This window comes from Lithobates pipiens, unplaced genomic scaffold, assembly GCF_037356315.1.
Source record: "Lithobates pipiens isolate NorthernLeopardFrog02 unplaced genomic scaffold, aLitPip1_a1.2 Scaffold_166, whole genome shotgun sequence".
Classification (NCBI taxonomy): domain Eukaryota; kingdom Metazoa; phylum Chordata; class Amphibia; order Anura; family Ranidae; genus Lithobates; species Lithobates pipiens.
In genome coordinates, this window is record NW_027507752.1 from 527711 (window position 1) to 548163 (window position 20453).

The 20453-nt window shown below is 45.3% G+C and overlaps 1 protein-coding gene across 1 annotated transcript; it reads left to right on the forward strand.

Moving 5' to 3' along the window:
• Positions 1-2: 2 nt before the first annotated feature.
• IMP4 (IMP U3 small nucleolar ribonucleoprotein 4) lies at positions 3-20116 on the forward strand. The gene is made up of 9 exons (XM_077484838.1): positions 3-130; positions 3705-3813; positions 4037-4120; positions 6578-6687; positions 9044-9176; positions 14767-14921; positions 18001-18095; positions 18306-18379; positions 19957-20116. The coding sequence occupies exons 1-9, from the start codon at positions 128-130 to the stop codon at positions 20067-20069; spliced, it is 876 nt and encodes a 291-aa protein (XP_077340964.1). The 5' UTR covers positions 3-127; the 3' UTR covers positions 20070-20116.
• Positions 20117-20453: the final 337 nt, after the last annotated feature.

Here is a 20453-nt window from a genome sequence, read left to right on the forward strand (position 1 = left end):
ACCCGGAACTAGAATCCGTCGTCGGGTCACTTCCTGCCACGGCTCCGCCATGTTTACTAAGGGCTAGGGAAAGGCGGCTGCGGCTCGGCTGTGCTGATCACTTCCACGTGTGGTCTCGTCTGCTATCATGGTGAGTGTAACTTCATTGTACGCCGTGTACTTACCTCTGTGTGCTGGAAGTAGTGCAATCCTCCATGTGCTGTACCCCCCCCCCCCCCCTCCATGTACGATCCTCACCACCCCCTCCATGTATGATCCTCACCCCCCCCATGTATGATCCTCGCACCCCCCCCCCATGTATGATCCTCGCACCCCCCTCCATGTATGATCCTCACCCCCCCCATGTATGATCCTCGCACCCCCCTCCATGTATGATCCTCGCACCCCCCCCCATGTATGATCCTCGCACCCCCCTCCATGTATGATCCTCGCACCCCCCTCCATGTATGATCCTCGCACCCCCCTCCATGTATGATCCTCGCACCCCCCTCCATGTATGATCCTCGCACCCCCCTCCATGTATGATCCTCACCCGCTCCCATGTATGATCCTCGCACCCCCCCCCCATGTATGATCCTCGCACCCCCCTCCATGTATGATCCTCACCCCCCCCCCCCCCCCCATGTATGATCCTCGCACCCCCCTCCATGTATGATCCTCGCACCCCCCTCCATGTATGATCCTCACCCGCTCCCATGTATGATCCTCGCACCCCCCTCCATGTATGATCCTCGCACCCCCCCCCATGTATGATCCTCGCACCCCCCTCCATGTATGATCCTCACCCCCCCCCCCATGTATGATCCTCGCACCCCCCTCCATGTATGATCCTCGCACCCCCCTCCATGTATGATCCTCGCACCCCCCTCCATGTATGATCCTCGCACCCCCCTCCATGTATGATCCTCGCACCCCCCTCCATGTATGATCCTCGCACCCCCCTCCATGTATGATCCTCGCACCCCCCTCCATGTATGATCCTCACCCGCTCCCATGTATGATCCTCGCACCCCCCCCCCATGTATGATCCTCGCACCCCCCCCCCATGTATGATCCTCGCACCCCCCCCCCCATGTATGATGCTCGCACCCCCCTCCATGTATGATCCTCGCACCCCCCTCCATGTATGATCCTCACCCCCCCCCCCATGTATGATCCTCACCCCCCCCCATGTATGATCCTCGCACCCCCCCCCCCCCATGTATGATCCTCGCACCCCCCCCCCCCATGTATGATCCTCGCACCCGCCCCCATGTATGATCCTCGCACCCCCCTCCATGTATGATCCTCGCACCCCCCTCCATGTATGATCCTCGCACCCCCCTCCATGTATGATCCTCGCACCCCCCTCCATGTATGATCCTCGCACCCCCCTCCATGTATGATCCTCGCACCCCCCTCCATGTATGATCCTCGCACCCCCCTCCATGTATGATCCTCGCACCCCCCTCCATGTATGATCCTCGCACCCCCCTCCATGTATGATCCTCGCACCCCCCTCCATGTATGATCCTCGCACCCCCCTCCATGTATGATCCTCGCACCCCCCCCCATGCATGATCCTTGCACCCCCCCCATGTATGATCCTCGCACCCCCCCCCCATGTATGATCCTCACCCCCCAGATGTAGTGGCTGCATTCGTTTTCCTTTTCCTAAACATTCTTGATGTGGCTTTTGACACGCTATAAGCGCAGCAAAATCACATGCATTTTCAGCGCCATTATCAGCACCTTTTTCTTTAAATGCAGAAAAGACAATTTTCGGGCAAAATTTCGGTGCATCTCTAAAACAAAACTTTTTAGGAAGTTACAGCAAGCGCTTATTTACACTTGTGTTGCCCTCTGAAGAGCGATCTACAGTAGATTGCTTTTCAGATAGCATTTAAAGACGAAGTAAACCCTGATGGGTTTTATTTCCCTGCAAAGGTAAAGCATAATGGACTATTATTCATCGCATAGTAGCCCATTGTGTGTCACTTACCTGAAACCAAAGCCTGCGATGTCACCGCTGTCCCCACCAGCAGCGAGCGTCCATCTTTGCCCCTCTTCCTTCCTGGGGCCGCTCTGTGACTGGCCGCAGTTGCGTGGTGTCACTCCCGCGTGGGAGCCACCAGTCACTGCATGACCCCTTTAGAAATGGCGTGATTTGCCCTTTCTAAAATGCGCATGCGCTGTAAATGTCTTCTAAACTGTGGAGGTTTAGGAGATATTTCCAACACCTACAGATAAGCCTTAATCTAGGCCTTAATCTAGGCTCCCCGGTAGGTAGAAGTGATAGTGAAGGGTGTACAAGCAGTGAGGAGATGTTCTTTCACCTGTTTTAAAAGATAATATCCCCTTTTGGCTCTTGTTACACATGAGTGGCGTCTGTATTTAGGGTGTAACCTGCTCCTTCAATCCTCCCAACAGCCGCCACCCCCATGCCACAGCCTTGTGTATTACAAGCGGTTGTGGGGCATTTGCGGCATGGCCTTATTTACTTTAGTGGCCGGTACGGTCTGCCAAATGTCTCAGTGGAGAATCCATTGTTTGTTTGCACCCCTTGGTCCTAACATTCATGTGGATGTTACTTACCACCTACCTCAGTGATGGAGAACCTCGGCACTACATTTCCCATGATGCTCCACCTACACTGCAGAGTGCCTGAGCATCATGGGAAATGTAGTTCCAAAACATCTGAGGTGCCAAGATACTCCACCCCTGACCTACCTCAATATTGCTGGTGACTGAGCACAGCCCTTCATGGAAATGGTATTCCCTGATGTCAGTGGCTTCTTTCAGCAAAATAATGTGCCCTGTCCCTCTGCAAAAAAAAGGTTCAAGGTGTTGCCTTGGCCTCCAAATTCTCCAAATATCAGTCCAGTTAAGCAGCTGTGTGATGAGCTGGAAAAACAAGTCTGATCCCTCAAGGCCCCACTTTGCAACTTGCAGGACTTAAAGAATCTGCTGCTGACGGCTCGGTGCCACATACCGTGGCATTCCCTCACTGGACTACTGGCATCCATGCTGCGACGGGGGCTGTTTTGGCAGCAAAAGAGGGACCTACTAAATTGTAGGTGGGTGATCATAACGTTATGGCTGATCGGTGTAAAGCCGTGTTCAGGGATTTGCTTTCATTTCTTCTGAAATATATCTCAGCCTAAGGCCGCGTACACACGGGCGGATTGTTTGCCCCAACTAAGTTCGTCAGACAATCCGACAGACAGTCCGTTCAACTTTTGAATGAACGGACTTGACCACACACGACGAACAGACAGTCCGCTGAAAACGTGCGCGATGACGTGTACAGCACGTACGACGGGACTAGAAATACGACGTCCAATACACTGCAATGCAACCTTCCGCCATGTAAATCCTTTCTGAGCATGCGCCATACTTAGTCCGTCCAACTTGCCTACACACGAGCGGACTGTCCGCTGAAACCAAGTTTGGACGGACAAAACCAAGTTTGGACGGACTGTCTTACGGAAATTCCGAAAGACAAAGTCCGTTAGACTGTCCGCTGAAAAAGTCCGCTGAAGCCCACACACGAGCGGATTGTCCGCTGAAACCTGGTTCAGCGGACTAAGTTGGGCGAACAATCTGCCCGTGTGTACGCGGCCTTACTCTAAACCCAAAACATTTTCTTTGAAAGCGTGCGAGGCGGAGTCTGAAATCCAATGCATTAATGCTAAAGCTGAATTGTCCAATCGTCTCCTTTCCAGCTACGCAGGGAGGCTCGGCTGCGGAGGGAGTACCTCTACCGGAAAGCTCAAGAAGCCAAACAGCACAGCATAGAGGACAAGAAGCAACGACTGAAGAGAGCTTTAGAAGGTTGGTGGCAAGAAGGGGAACTTGCCCCAGACTTGCCCCAGACTTGCCCCAGACTTGCCCCAGACTTGCCCCAGACTTGCCCCAGACTTGCCCCAGACTTGCCCCAGACTTGCCCCAGACTTGCCCCAGACTTGCCCCAGACTTGCCCCAGACTTGCCCCAGACTTGCCCCAGACTTTGACCGTATGATTGGATAAATACTAAACTTGTATCTCTGTTCACAGAAAATCGGCTGATCCCCACAGAGATCCGCAGAGAGGCTCTCTCTTTACAGAAGCAGCTGGAGTTTGATGACGAAGGCGGCGAAGGTAAACGCTGAGGAAGGGCGCCTCATCACCTGAAATGGTTCAAGATTGAAGATAAACGATCTCTCTGAAGTGGTCATGTATAGGATTGGAAAGACTTTGTAGCATTCTTTCCTGGAGAAAAATGTTTTTCATCTGTCTATGCCAGTGATGGTCAACTTACGAGATATATGGAACCTGAACTGGGGCCACTGATGAGGAATGGGGCCCGAACTGCAGTCACTGATATGCCCAAAGGGGCCCATATAATATGTAATATACACTATGTTGGCAAAAGTATTGGGACGTCTGCCTTTACACACCCATGAACGTTAATGACCCCCCCAGTCTTAGTCCGGAGGGTTGAATATTGAGTTGGCCCTTTGCAGCTATAACAGCTTCACCTCTTCTGGGAAGGCCGTCCACAAGGTTAACCACTTGCCGCCCCCCATATAGCAAAATAATATAGCGGGGGCGCGCATCATGGTGATCGTTGTTGCGGTATGTCAGTCTGACACACCGCAACTCCGATCTAGATAAAGAGTCTCTTACATTGGCTCTTTACCATGTGATCAGCTGTGTCCAATCACGGCTGATCATGATGTAAACAGGAAGAGCTGTTGATCGTCTTTTCCTCACTCTCATCTGACAGATGCCAGTAGAAGAGAGCCGATCGGCTGCTCTCCGGATGGGGTGGGGGGGGAGGGGTCTGTGCTCATTGTTTATCAGCGCAACCCCCTCTCAGATGCCCACCCAGGACCACCAGGGATGGCCACCACACTGGACCACCAGGGAAATGCCTACCAGCGCCACCAGTCATCAGTGAAATCCAGTGCCAGCCATCAGTGCACATCAATCCTCGCAGTGCCGTCTATCAATGCCACCCATAAGTTCCCATCAGTGCAGCTTATCGGTGCCCAACAGTGAAGGAGAAAACTTGCATATTTACAAAATTTTATAACAAAAACAAAGAAAAAAAACATTTTTTTTTTAAAAATTCATTTTTTTTTAAATTCATTTAGCAAAAAATAAAAACGATTTGTGGGAACAAAATGATAAAAATTTAGTTTGGGTACAGTGTAGCATGACAGCGCAATGAAAGCTGAAAATTGCCTGGGCAGGAGGGTGCGAAAGTGCCCTGCATTGAAGAGGTTTAGGAGTGTCTATGGGGATGCTTGACTATTCTTCCAGAAGCACATTTGTGAGGTAAGCCGCTGATGTTGGATGAGAAGGCCTGGCTCACAGTTTCCCTCTAATTATTCTATCGGGTTGAGGTCAGGACTCTGTAGGTCAGTCAAGTTTTTCCACCCAAATCTCGCTCATCCGTGTCTGTTGGAACAGGAAGGGGCCATCCCCAAACTTTTCCCACAAAGGAGGGAGATTGGAGAGCTATCACATGAGACCACTAGGGTTTTACTACCATTACAACCCATTTACAAACAGCCATAGAAGTCAAGCCACACAGCCATTACCAAAGGTTGGGTATTGGAGGTCTCTGCACTGAGCTTTCCGAGTATGCTGGGACATGTACCGTATTTTCCGGCATATAAGACCACCTTTTACACCTAAATTACACAGGCAAAAAGTGGGGGTCGTCTTATACGCCGGGTATCAAGCGGCCGCAATGGATTTCAGCCCGGGTGCTCGGTAATACTGTATACATACAGTATGCACCGCTCAGCCAATCCCGGCGGGCGATGCACTCTGTTGATGAATACAGAGCCTTGCTAAGCCTGCTCGGATTGGAGTAACAACCTCTGCCAATCTGAGCGGGATACAGTACAATGAGTCAGAGCGGCGCGGGCTGATGATGTCACAGCCTCTGCCAATCCGAGCAGGCTTTGTATCCATCAACAGATAAGTAAAATACATTGCCTGCCATGATTGGCTTAGCGGTGCACATTGTATGCACACTGTATTCTGCAGTGTTCCTGGCGCTACTGTACTAACACAGCATCATATACTGTGTACCTGGCGCTACTGTACTAACACAGCATCATATACTGTGTACCTGGCGCTCTACATTAACAAAAGCATCCTGTACTGCACATCCAGCTCCAGATCTCCCCAAAAATACAGGTATGATTTATGGTGCTTTGGAGGAGAGGATTCATTGTTGCTGCCTGCCAATTGTGGGATCTCTGGGACTTGTAGTTCACAAGTTTTTTCTGATGTTAAGTCTGATGTGTTTTTTTTTTTATTTTTTTTTTTTTTTTAAGTTTCTGATGTGTTTTTTTTTTAAATGGTATTCCCTCTGAAAGGGTCTTATATGGTGAGTATAGCCCAAAACCTAAGTTTTCACTGGAAAAGTAGGGGGTCGTCTTATACGCCGGCAAATACGGTACTTCCACAGCCTCTAGGGAGCAGGATACCTAGCAGTGAATGAGGTGACATGCAGTATATAATGAGAATTTGTAATACATAGAACAATACAGATGTATGGAAATTCTATAGAACTCACCATGCTGTGCTTTCTCCTAGGGGTCTCCTCCCATGTGGATGATGAGTACAGGTGGGCTGGAGTTGAAGATCCAAAGATCATGGTTACAACTTCAAGAGACCCGAGCTCTAGATTAAAAATGTTCGCTAAGGTACAAGTTCACCCAAGAAAGCAGAACTCCAACCACAACTAACAAGTTAAAAATGACCAGCACCTTAAAGGACAAAATAACAGATCCAGCTTTCCTTGATCTTCGGTTCAGAGATTCCCCTGCAGCCATTTTTTCTGCCACTACATGTGCTCAGTCTGAGGCCAATGTCATTAAACCCACTTCCTTTAAGCCAGTGTTTCTCAAATCCAGTCCTCAGGCCCCCCCCAACAGGTCATGTTTTCAGGTTTTCCATTATTTTTCACAGGTGATTTGATCAGTTTCACTGCCTTAGTAATTACCACAGCCGTTTCATCTGAGGGAAATCCTGAAAACATGACCTGTTGGGGGGGCCTGAGGACTGGATTTGAGAAACACTGCTTTAAGCCCAGGTCATGCTGGACCCACCCCAGTCTATTTCTGGACAGTAAAAGGGGAAACAACACTGTGACAAGCGCATCCATTTGTCACTGTGCTCTTATCCAATCAACATGCTTCTTGTCAGCACATGATTTAACTGGCTACTTGTACTGCTTCTTCCTCTTGCACTCCAGCCCTGCTGTACTGGGACTGCAAGAGGCTGATTCCAGGTCAGAATTGAGTACATGTGCTGCTTGCATTTGGGAAATACATTTAATGATGCATTATGGATTACAGAGCATGTTTAATTTGTCTCTTTTTTTGCCTAGAGTTGAGCTTTATCTAGTTCAGACTTATGCAAATTGGATGTGGTTTCCCTGCATCTAATTTGCATGACAGAAGGCTGTGACCTGCTGTCAATGGAGTCGGTTCACACGTCCGGGGGGCGCCCGCGGACCGCACTGCAGAAGATTCCTGTGTGTCTTTGGCTCAGTTTTCAAGTCCGAATTCAGGTTCACCCCTGAAACGGAGAACAGGGATGCACTGGACCCCCTGCTGCGAGCCGCTCCACGTATAGTGTGAATCCAGCCTCAAGCATCTCCTATGGAAATGTTTAGGTGCCATCGTTTTTTGCAATATCACGGGTGCACATAATTTTAAGACCTGCCATGTTTTGGTATCTATTTACTCCACACAACCTCGTCTTTTATATTTTGTCAAACAAAATGAAGATTTGTACATGTGAAAAAACATTCGCTCTACAGCCAAGCTGGTTAAAATATCTGAGGTTGAGAGTATAACCATTTTCTCCTTTTTATACTTTTAACACCTTCACACCGACCATCTGCAAATATGCGGCATCACTGAACCGGCCTTTTTTTTTTCCCATGGTACCGCATGTTTGTATATCTCCCTTTTGTACTGGGAGCACGACGCGCTCCCAGCACAGATACCGCCGTTCTAACGTTTGGGACCCGGAATGCCTCTGATTGGCTATCACAGTGATCAGTCACTGTGTCTTCGGACTCTGTGAGTGGATGAGACGGATACATTGTATCTTTCTCTGTCTTTGCAGAGATGGAAAAAGAAAGTGTATAGGAAAAAAAATAAAATAATATTTAAAAAAAAAATACCTAGCTCAAGGTTTAATCTAGGTCAGCCCCATGATTAGTGTTTGGGTCAAAGGTCAGATTCAGTAATTTTTTTTTTTTTTTTTTTTTTAATTAGTGTCATTGTGTTTTAGCTAGGATAAAAAAATAGCAAAACGCACACTATTGTTTCTGGGCTGTACTACTGCTACAAATAACTAACCTACACATATGTGGTATTGCTGCGATTGTCAGGAGTTAGGTTATGGTAGTAGCAAGAAAAATACCGTTACATTTTAAACGTTTTTTTATTTTATTTTATTTTTTTTACTATTTTGGACCATTTTCCTTAAATAATAATACAAGAGATATCCCTTACCGTTATCCACCAAAAGATTAAAGCCTAATTTTGTCCTGGGGGGGGGGGGAGAAACACGGTATAATCCACCTGGATGCACAAAGTAGTTGTGGTGATATGTACGGTTTTACTAACACATGTCAAAGTTGCAAAATTGGGCTAAGGAATTAAGATTTGTTTTACCCTTCGGCGTTAAGAGAATAATATAGTTTATAAAAGCAGCCATTTTTAAAGCATAAATCCAGTCGGCCTCTTGTTATCAGTGTGCAAAACTGTTTGCTGTGATTACCCGCTGACACCATTTGAAGTATGAAAAGAAACTATAACTGTCTGCTAGGGGCTTACAATGAGAGTCCCATTTCACCCACATTACTAAATAAGGCTCGGTCACACCTTCCTAGACAGTATATAGCTGCTTTTGTTCTGTAGTGCAGGGTGCACCCGAACACGATAACTGGTGATCAATGCTTCCTTGTTTGGGATGTTGGCTGCGATGACAATGGTGAACTTGTCCTTCATTAATGTTGACACTTTTTTTATTTCTTCTCTTTAGGAAATGAAGCTAATTTTCCCCAATGCCCAGCGCATGAACAGAGGAAAACATGAGATGGGGGCACTGGTGCAGGCATGTAAAGCCAATGAAGTTACTGACCTCCTCATTGTACATGAGCACAGAGGAATGCCAGGTTGGTTGTGTTAACTGTCCCTTTTAGGCATCAGACACAGTATGCTTTTCTGAATGCCGTTCTCCTGACAGGAGAAAATCGGTGTTAAAAAGTTGCCTAAAGCTGTGATTTAAAAAAAAATAAAAAACCATTTAGGCACATCAAGCATTTAATAATTTCATTGGTCAGAATATTATTGGCCATTTATTCTGGCCATTGAATGAAAGCTCAAGCACTAACCAAGCCTAGTGTCTAGGTATGTGTTTTTAGATGCGTTTACATGCATTTAGCGTGTTTTCTGCCCAAACGTTCCTCTTCTGAATTTTTGGTGCATTTAGATTTCTGCCCTTCAAAGCCTCTGCATCTAAACACCTATGTGTGCATGGACCTCATAGACTAATATAGAGGGTTTTTTCCAAATAAGCTGCGCTATAATGATCCAAGAATGCTATGGGAAATAGATAAATAAAACAACAATTTAACAAAATATAAACCGAAAATACATATATATGTGTTCAAATATTAGTCCATATTCCCCATCAGCAAAGATTCTGATTGTAGTCTCCAATGTGTAACACACCACACCAGTAAAGGAAAAGTGTCATCAGAGTTGCGGAGACAGGCTTCCACCACCAACACTACTGCCGCTTACCAGCTAGACTGATCCCATCACAGAGACCAGATATCGCCAAAAGTAAAACACTCCCTCTGAACATGGACTGCATGGAGGATGTATCCCTTTTAGGCACTTGGTTCAAGTAGTTGGAAAGATCCTACGGCCACACCGCTGTTAAAGTATTTGTATTTCTGTTCAGTCTGTTTAGTCTTGGGTGTTCATTACCAGACAGCATAGCAAAGTCAGTGACATCCCTTTTCTCCACTTATTTGAACCTGGAGACAGGAGGTTCAGTGGGGTTGATGTTTGCTTGCTTGCATTGGGTTGCACTGATCAGTTTGGCCCGGTGCCCTTTGAGGAAGAGACAATCCTTATTTGCAAATTAAGATAATTCTTAATTTATTTTTTACATGGGGTGCTGTTTGTTTGGTGGAAAAAAATAGTATTTAAATTGTGGGTATCTCACGTTTAAAGCTGCTGCTGCTGCACGTATAGTATAAGCTTCACACAATTTTTAATTTGTCGCGATTTTTATTGTTACACTAATCATATTTAAGAATAGCGCTGTATTTTTTTGGGTTATATTAATATAGAGGGTTGTTTATTGTCAGACGCAGACATGTCACATTGTTCCTGTGACAATCATTCATGCCCAATTGGGATGATAACAAGACTCTTGGGGTGATGACAAGACTAAATATATATAATAATATGATATAAAATTTGACATAAACAATGTTGATTAAAGCTAATGCACCAGCTGTCTGTAGACTGCAGGCCTCCTTTCTCTAAATGATGTCATCTAGCCCTCTGTTAAGTCTCTTGGCAATAAGAAGATAAAGGCGCCATACAGTGTAGGTTTTCCGTGCTCTCAAACACTGTAACTAAGCCACTTTCCCAATGAATTCCTGAAATGATGAAACATGTGAATGTTGCAACAAAAGGAAAAATAGGTTTAGCATCTTTCTCGATGGTCGCGGTTGGGCAGCTCACTGCATGGAATGTTTCTTCACAATAATATACAATGACACCGACACTCACCCAAACTTCCCCAAAAACCTAGAGCTACAAGTGCAGCGCTCTACATAAACTAATAAAATGAAGTGTGTATCCAAATGAAATCCCTATGGTGTGTAAACATCCAATGTGAATCAGTAGTATAGTACAACACTCTAGATGTATTACCTGAATAAATATACAAAGATACCTAAAATGCAAAAAAAATAAATCCATAAAAGCAGTCTGGTGAATCAATAAAGTGCTCAAGCATGTGTCGCAATCCCAAAACACTTGCATAAGCTCCTGTGCCAGGAAAAAAAAGAGGCCAATTAGTGAACTAATATATTGTGCCACAAACAAATTTTAAAGGATATGTAAACGTTTTTTTTTTTTTTATTTGAAACAAACATGTCGTACTTGCCTCTTCTGTGCAGTTGGCTTTGCACAGAGTTGGCCCCCGATCCTCCTATTCTAGGGGTCTCTCAGCGGTGCTCCTGGCTGCTCCTCTTCTCGAGTGCCCCGTCGAAGAAGCGCTCTCCCTCAGGGCACTCATGTGAGCTCTCTTCCGTGTCCTGCTGCTGCGGCCATTGACACAGACAGCAGGACTCGGCTCTGCCCCTCCCCCAGCTCCCGCATCATTGTATTTGATTGACAACAATGGCTGCGCTGCTATCAATCTATTCAATCGTGACCTGAGACACCAGCTGGAGCAGGTGTGTGCTTGTCCCTGATGTAGGAGGGATCGGGCTCGGGTAAGTAAAAGTTGGGCTCTGGGGGCTGGTGTGCTACAAGAGTATTTTTTCACCTCAATGCATAGAATGAGTTTACAACCCCTTTAGAAAGCTCACAATTGAATTGTAGACGGATGCTCTTCGGTGCATCTTTCCCCGAGAATGCTCCCTCACCAGAGCCAGTGTGACCTCTTTATAAGTAGGTCTAGATGCACTTTTGATAAAGGTATCTTCCTGCTCCTCACACTCTCCAGGCTGACGGGGGGGCCATCCAGGGATAATTCAGTGTTCAAAAGTACCCAGGACAAAGACCAGGTCCAAATGCCACTTCTTCTCTTCCCTCCTCATACAACATTTATTAAATTGGCAATAAAAACCATGCATAAAACTCACATTATTGTGTGCCACAAGCTGGCACCTGGATTAGCAGGCCAAGCTCTCTGTGTAGGAACCGCCACTCCACCTTCTAATACTTGAGGGCAATTGTGCTTTCCAAATACTGGAAATAACATCAGCAGCCGCAGCCATGCCCCTACAACTGTCATTGGTCCAGGATGTCTTCAGGAAGCACCGGTTTAGGAGTGTTTCCTATTCCGAGAGCTTTGCCTGTTTATACACTATAGGGATTTTGTTTGGATATCCACTTTTATTTATTTCATTTTTATAGAGCGCTGCACTTTAACGTGTAAGTTCACCTTTATAGATCATCTGTAAGGTGAACTTACACTAGATCCCCTTCCCATTGCACCCGGTCCCGCTAACCTGTCCGGCGATCCCCCGCACTGACAGATTGTATCGCTGATGTACCACTCCAGGGATTTCAAATCCCCGTGGCTTTCTCTCTTCTTCGCCTGCTGTGACAGGACCGGCTACACGGGTTCTGATTGGTGGGCGCCGACCAATTAGAATTCTCCTAAACAAGCCTCCTAATGGGGTACATTTTGGAGATTTAGCTGCGGGGGATTTCTAAGCCCCAGACCGGTGAGGTGGTGACCCGATGTCTCCTAGCGGGTGATTGCTCCACCTCGGCGGGACTGAGAGTGGTGAGGAGGGGGTCTTGTGTAAGTTCAGCTTGCCCTTTAATTTATTGTGTGTTTCTTCATACCCAAGAAATTAGCAGCATAAACATCTCTCTGGTGTTCTCTTCCATACCCCAGTATTTAATCCGTATCGCTGGTCTATACAGTTACATCTCAAAAAGTTTGAATATCATCAAAAAAGTTTAACTTATTTCAGTAATTTGATTCAAAAAGTGAAACTCCTATAATTTGATACAGATGTGTTACACACAGTGATATATTTCACACATTTCTTTTAATTTTGATGATTATGGCTTAAACTAGTGAAAACCCCAAATGCAGTATCTCAGAAAATTACAACATTACATAAGACCAATAAAAAAACAAAGATTTTTAATACAGAAATGTCGACTTACTGAAAAGTCTGCCCATGTACAGTATAGGATGCACTCAATACTTGGTCGGGGCTCCTTTTGCATGAATTTCTGCATCAACACAGCGTGACATGGAGGCGATCAGCCTGTGGCACTGCTGAGGTGTTATGGAAGACCAGGTTGCTTTGATAGAGGCCTTCAGCTCCTCTGCATTGTTGGGTCTGGTGTCTCTCATTTTCCTCTTGACAATACCCCACAGATTCTCTATGGGGTTTAGCTCAGGCGAGTTTGCTGGTCAATCAAGCGCCAGTGATCCCATGATCATTAAACCAGGCATTGGCACTTTTGGCAGTGTGGGAGGTGCCAAGTCCTGCTGGAAAATGAAATCAGCATCTCTATAAAGGTGGTCAGCAGAGGGAAGCATGAAGTGCTCTAGAATAAAAACAAATATTGGCTTAGAGTGGCAGGACCTGAAATGCCAGGGCTTTAGTTGGGTAAAGAAGGCTCTACATGAGAATGCAGCAGCTAACGTGATTGTATTGACTCAGCATTAACCACTTCCCAACCAGCGCACGCCGATGTACGTCGGCAGAATGGCACGGACAGGCATACTGGCGTACAGGTACGTCCAATCTTCAATGCCGCCCTGCCATCGTGAGCGCGCCACCGGCGGCGTGCTGGTCGGGACCCTCGTGAGTCCGGTCGCGGGTCCCGCAGACTCGATCGCCGCGTGCATACCCGCGATCGTCTCACGGGGTAGCTGAACGGAGAGATGCCGTTGTAGACAGCATCTCCCCATTCTGCCTAGCAACTAGTGACTCTGCTCTCTGCTCCATGTGATTGGAGCAGAGATCAGTGTTCACTAAAAGAGAGCCCAGCCCCCCACAGTTAGTAACACGCCCCTAGGAACACTTAACCCCTACACTGCCACCCACTGGTTAACCCCTTCACTGCCAGTGTCATTTACACAGGAATCACTGCATTTGTATAGCACTGATTGCTGTATAAATGACAATGGTCCCAAAAATGTCTGATGTGTCCGCCATAATGTCGCAGTCGCAATAAAAATCGCTGATCGCCACCATTACTAGTAAAAAAAAAATAATAAAAATGCCATAAAACTATCCCCTATTTTGTAAACGCTATAACTTTTGCGCAAACCAATCAATAATCGCTTATTGCGAATTTTTTATTTTTTTTTTATTTTTTTTTAAATATGTAGAATACGTATCGGCCTAAACTGAGGGGGAAAAAAATGTTTTTTTTTAATATATTTTTGGGGGATATTTATTATAACAAAAAGTAAAAAATAATGCGTTTTTTTTTTTTTTTCAAAATTGTCGCTCTATTTTTGTTTATAGCGCAAAAAATAAAAACCACAGAGGTGATCAAATACCACGAAAAGAAAGCTCTATTTTGTGGGGAAAAAAAAAGTACGTCAATTTTGTTTGGGAGCCACGTCGCACGACCGTGCAATTGTCAGTTAAAGCGACACAGTGCCGAATCGCAAAAAGTGGTCTGGTCTTTGGCCAGCAAAATGGTCCGGGGCTGAGGGGGTTAAGCGAGACAGACTGAGCGCTTAGTCCACCTTTCCACCTTGCACACTGTCAGGACTTGGCACAGTTTGTCTCGCACACATCGGGTAAAATTGTATTCACAATATGATGATCAGCAATTGTCAAGCTCTGCCGTTGAGCATCTGCTGATAACCATAACAAAGGGTCCTCGTTTTCTTTTCCTTTTTTTATTTCCTTGCCGCTTTATTTTGTGTGTTGTAATTGTATAATCGTCACAGTTATGCCTTTTTTTAAATTCTATTTAACATTTATTACGTTGAAATGACTAATGAGGAACAATCTTATTGTCTTCTAGATGGATTAATTGTGTGCCACCTTCCTTTTGGACCCACAGCATATTTTACCCTGTGTAATGTGGTCATGAGGCATGATATTCCAGACTTGGGCACAATGTCCGAAGCTTATCCGCACCTCATCTTCCACAATTTCACTTCCCGCCTCGGACAGCGTGTAAGGCCTTCCTTCTCGAATAGTTACACAGATCAAAGTTTTAAAATGAATCAGTGGGCAGGTTATGGGTAGTCTAGTATTTATACACTATATACTTATCAAGTCTTGAAACAAGTCTTTACTGACCTCCGCGCCTGCAGGCATTGCGGAGCTGTTTATTCCCAAAATTCACAGCGGAAGCACCAAAGTATTCCAAGTTGCTCTGCTCTTGCAGTGTCCATCACTTGTGTCCCCCTCCTACAGCTCTGGCTTTGTGCTTACATTAGAGATTACAAAGTCACTGCTGGGGGGGGAAATGGGGAGAGAACAACTTGTACAACTTCAATGCTTATGCTGTGTTCTTTAAGGATTGATTGCTCCACAGAGCCTGCAGCTAAGTAGGTGGTGGGAAAGCCTTGTTTTTAAAGTGACTAGAGCTGCCGCGACGAGTCGACGTAATCGATTACGTCGACTACAAAAACACGTTGACGTGCGTGCAGGGCGTCAATACGTCACAGTGCTCCGTGTCTCCCGCTCTCCTCCATGCTGCCGTCCCCCTCTCTACTCCCCCTCCGTGTATCTGCCCCCCCCCCCCCTCTCTTCTCTGTGTCCCCATCCGTGCTGCCACCACCCCCTCGGTATCTCAGGATGGAGAGCGGAGGTAGAAGTTGGTAAACCCGGCTCCTTCATTTTCAGAATGGACCGAGTCGGTGACCACTGACTGTCCATTCAGATAACTGAAACATTGTAACCTCCTGTGATTACCATGTCTCAGTTAATGGAGAGCAGCCGCTGTCTTCTCTCCATTCATTATCAGTGAAGCAGAGAAAGGGAACGGAGAATCTCTGTCCCCAGTTCCTTTCCCTGTCTCAAATGGGAGATGTCAGAGGTCTGTTAAGACCCCTGATATCTCACCATAGCGCCCCCCCCTACAGGGCTGATAAAAAAAAATTGCAATAAATAACAAAAATATATATTTTTTTAAATAATAAAAAAAAAAAAAACAAAACAAATAACTAAGCTGACACTGCCCCCCCCCCCCTTAAAAAAGAAACCATTGTAAAAAATAAATTATAAACATTTATGAACTTCTGAACAGAAAATAAAAAGCTAAGATAAAAGAAATATATATATTCTTTTATCTTAACTTTGCAAAAAATAAGTACATAAAAAAAAAAAGGTAAGATAAAAGAATAGAAGTATATATATGTATATATGTATGTATGTATGTACTAGTTATATTCTCTTATTTTTTTTTTTTTATGTACTTATTTTTTGTAAAGTATTAATTAGCTAATAAAAAAAAAAACACTAGATTATTATTATTTTTTTCATTAATCGTCTAGTCGATGACTAATCGAAAGAAGAATCGATAGATTAGTCGACAGACAAACTAATCGTTAGTTGCAGCTCTAAAAGTGACCCTCTCAGCACAAGGCCACTTGTAAAGAATTACCTGTCATAAAAGAGGCTCTATACTTCTCTGTCCAGTGATTCGTTCATTGAAACTTTTTTCGCTGCTCATTGGCCACTGCAGGTGTTAGATCTGCCAGCTGCAGCCAGGTCAAGTACCTATTTTCCCACCTTGCGCAATATTCCTCCCTCAGACTAGTATGTTCTTAAGTGGCATATGAACTGGTGGAAGAAACCACAGCAAGAGGGAGCAGGTATTTCATGCATATGGAAGTGTGGATTACTGGCAGTGGCTGGCGAGCGCAGAAGAGGCGGCGTTTCATCAAATTAACTGCTGGAAAAGTAAGACCTTGCACCCTGCGCTGAAAGAAGGGTCACTAACCGGTTCCCGACCGGCTCCTGCACATATATGTCAGCAGAATAGCACGGCAGGGCAAAGTAATGTACCCGTACGTTACTTTGAATTTCCTGCCGCGCACGAGTGCCTGCCGAGAGCTCCGTGACCGCGGGTCCTGTGGACTCAATCGCCGCGGGGGTACCCGCGATCGTGTCATGGAGCTCAAGAACGGGGGGGGTGTGCCGATCTAAACGGCATCTCCCCATTCTGCCTAGTAACAGTACGCTGATCGTCTGCTCCCTGTCACCGGGAGCAGCGATCAGTGTGATGTCACACTCAGCCACGCCCCCATACAGTTAGGAACACTTAACCCCTACACTGCCTCCTAGTGGTTAATCCCTTCACTGCCAGTGTCATTTTTACAGTAATCAATGCAATTTTATAGCGTTTATTGCTGTATTAATGTCAGTGGTCCCAAAAATGTATCATAATTGTCCGATGTGTCCGCCATAATGTTGCAGTCACGATAAAAATCGATGATCGCTGCCATTACTAGTAAAAAAATTTTTTATAAAAATGCCATAAAACTATCCCCTATTTTGTGGACGCTATAACTTTTGTGCAAACCAATCAATACACGCTTATTGCAATTTTTGGGACAGGTACTCGGGTACTCAGATGGGCTGTGACAGGTACTATTTTGTAGACGCTATAACTTTTGCACAAGCCAAATCAATACATGCTTATTGTGATTTTTTTTTTTTTTTTTTTTTTTTTTTTTGTAGAAGAATACGTCTCGGCCTAAACTAAGGGAAAAAAATGATTTTATATATTTTATTTATAATATATATTTATTTATATATAATATATTTTTTTTTTTTTTTGGGGGGGATATTTATTAAGTAAAAAATACCTTTTTTTTTTTTTTTTTTTTTTTTTTTTGTTTATAGCGCACAAAATAAAAACCGTAGAGGTGATCAAATACCATCAAAAGAAAGCTCTATTTGTGGGGAAAAAAAGGGACGTCAATTTTTGTTTGGGAGCCATGTCGCACAACTGCGCAATTGTCAGTTAAAGCGATGCAGTGCCGAATCGCAAGAAAACGCTCTGATCAGGAAGGGGGTAAATCCTTCCGGGGCTGAAGTGGTTAAAGCTTATTTACTGCCTGTTAAGATCTTGTGTCAGTGGGGGGGAGTCGGTATTCGTTTAGGTATATTCACTTGCATTTGAGGTCGGCACCTGTTGTCTTGTATAGGGAGAGAAGCAGTTCTGATACGATCCATAATACCGGAATGTCCGAAGATTCAGCCGAAGTGCAAAGGGACTAAATTCTTTTTTTTTACTATCTAGGTGTCCAACATCCTGAAATATTTGTTCCCTGTCCCAAAAGAAGAAAGCAAGCGAGTGATGACATTTTCTAATAACGACGACTATATTTCGTTGAGGTATGTGGAGAACATTGAATAGTCTCAGTACTCTTCCCATGTCTCATTTGTACTTTGTGAGAAGCATTTTATATTTGGGTTCTTTTTTTTGCATGTTTTAGTTGAGCGTGTGTTTTCTGTAGTGTACAGCAATTCCTGGTGGAAGGTGCGATTATATGGCGGTGTCGCTGTGTATAGGTTACAGGTACTGAGTGCTGCTCTCTGTTTCAGGCATCATGTTTACAGGAAAACCGATCATCGAAATATTGAGCTTTCTGAGATTGGCCCGCGCTTTGAGATGAAATGTAAGTGTGAAAAAACAAAAGTCATTCTACACACTGGACATTCATTTCTACATCTTACAAACCCAACTTTTTTCATTTTATAGAAAAAAAAAATCTTTACCAAAGGTTTAGTTGAATAGGGTCAGGTGGGTCCACACTAGGGGTTGTCTATTATCCAAAAAGTGAGATGTTCCTCAAGGAAAGCCAATAAGTTCAGGAGGATGTGAGGACCTTCACCTGCAGTGGCTCTGGGCACAATAGACATAGAAGAATATCACTTTTTCGTATTTTTATGGGGGGGGGGGGGGGTTTAAGGGGAGCAAGTGGCGTGAAAAGTCACACTCCCCAGTCGTATCCCTAGAGCAGTGGTGGGGAACCTTGGCACCCCAGATGTTTTGGAACTACATTTCCCATGATGCTCCACTACACTGCAGAGTGCATGAGCATCATAGGAAATGTAGTTCCAAAACATCTGGGGTGCCAAGGTTCCCCATCACTGCCCTAGAGCCTTCACCCCTGCTAACGGCTGTGGTAATTCTATGCTTACTAAAATGACAAAAGTTGCATGTGCCAAGCCACTAACCAGCTTCACGCAATGGCAGAACGACCCAGTGTTTGTTCTATTTTGCTGCAGCCAATTACATGTTTTCCAGCAGTAAGGCTACGTTTCCACTATTGCGACCCCCCCCCCAAAGTCGCGCAACTTTGATCCAACATTACAGTCTCTGGATCAAAGCTGCATCAAAGTAGTGCAGGAACCTTTTTCAAAGTCACAGCAATTTTAAGTCGCATAGATGGAAAGAGGTGCCATTGAAATCAATGGGCTGCGACTTGTCATGCGACAATTCGCACTGGTGGAAGCAGAGCCTAAGCCTAGGGTCACACTTGTGTGATCTCAGACATCGCATGTGATTCGCACCCGCACCGCAGGTGTCTGTGCAATGCGAGTTCAGCCATACTGTTGTATGCCTGAACTCCCCATTAGATTTGCAGGAAAAAAAAGTGCAGGGACATTTTGCCCCCCGCACTGAAATCGGACTTCTATGCGAGTTAGCACTGCGATCTGTGAGCCGATCTGGGGGTTTCATTCACAATGTATTGACACTCGCAGAGGTCCGCAGATGGTAGTGTGAACTGCCTGAGCAATGTGGGAACCGGCGCTGTAATTATGCTGGTTCCCGTATCGCACAAGTGTGAACCTAGGCTTAAAGCGGAGTTCTACCCATTTAAAAGTGTAGCTGCTGACTTTTAATAAGCAGATAATTTACGTGTCCCACAGTCCAGCGGTGCGGGCGTACAAAGCCTTGCTCCTTGCGCTGTGAATGGCCGGGCAATATTCTGGGACCTGTGACGTGTCCCAGAAGATTGCAGGGAGGGAGGGGAGAGGTGATCTTCCTTCCGGCACTACGGAGCCAGGGGAGGAAGCGGGAGCTGGATGCCTCTACAAACAGGGTACCCGCTCCTGCCCCAAAAAAATGGGATCACCAGCGCTTAAAGCGGAAGTTCCATTTTTGGGTGGAACTCCGCTTTAAGGTCTGTGTGCAGTTATTGTTACAAATTTAATATCCTTCCTAATTGTTTCTTTTTTTTTTTTGCAGTGTACATGATCAAACTGGGCACCTTGGAAAATGAGAATACAGCAGAGGTGGAATGGCGCTGGCACCCATACACCAACACAGCCAAGAAGAGGAAATACCTCAGTGTTGAATAGTGTCATGTGTTTTTCTGTAAATAAAGTTTTTTTTTTTCTTAACATCATCATGTGTTTTTTAATCACTTTTTTACAATCCAGTTCCAGTTTTTTCACACATGTTGAAATGCACACTTTGGGCCTCTGCCCTAACGCTTAATTGATGTCATCTGATATAGGGCACAGGTTTATCAAACCCATATTTTCAATACAAAATACACTAAAGTTTGTGTTCCTTTGGACCGCACTGAAGCTGATCGAGCACAGATTGTGGGAGGAGTGGTACTATAGGGGGGCGGGGCTTGAAGTAATTGGGCAACAGCCATCAGCTTGATGGTAGCAAACCAGTCTCGGCTCTTATAGCAGAAAAATGCGCTGAGCTGTAGTTTGGGTACATGGCATGCT

Excerpts from the sequence above, each read along its gene's own strand:
- IMP4 (XM_077484838.1), top strand. Across the intron at positions 4,121-6,577 it reads TGATGACGAAGGCGGCGAAG|GGGTCTCCTCCCATGTGGAT; the intron begins GTAAACGCTGAG and ends GCTTTCTCCTAG. Across the intron at positions 18,096-18,305 it reads GACGACTATATTTCGTTGAG|GCATCATGTTTACAGGAAAA; the intron begins GTATGTGGAGAA and ends TCTCTGTTTCAG.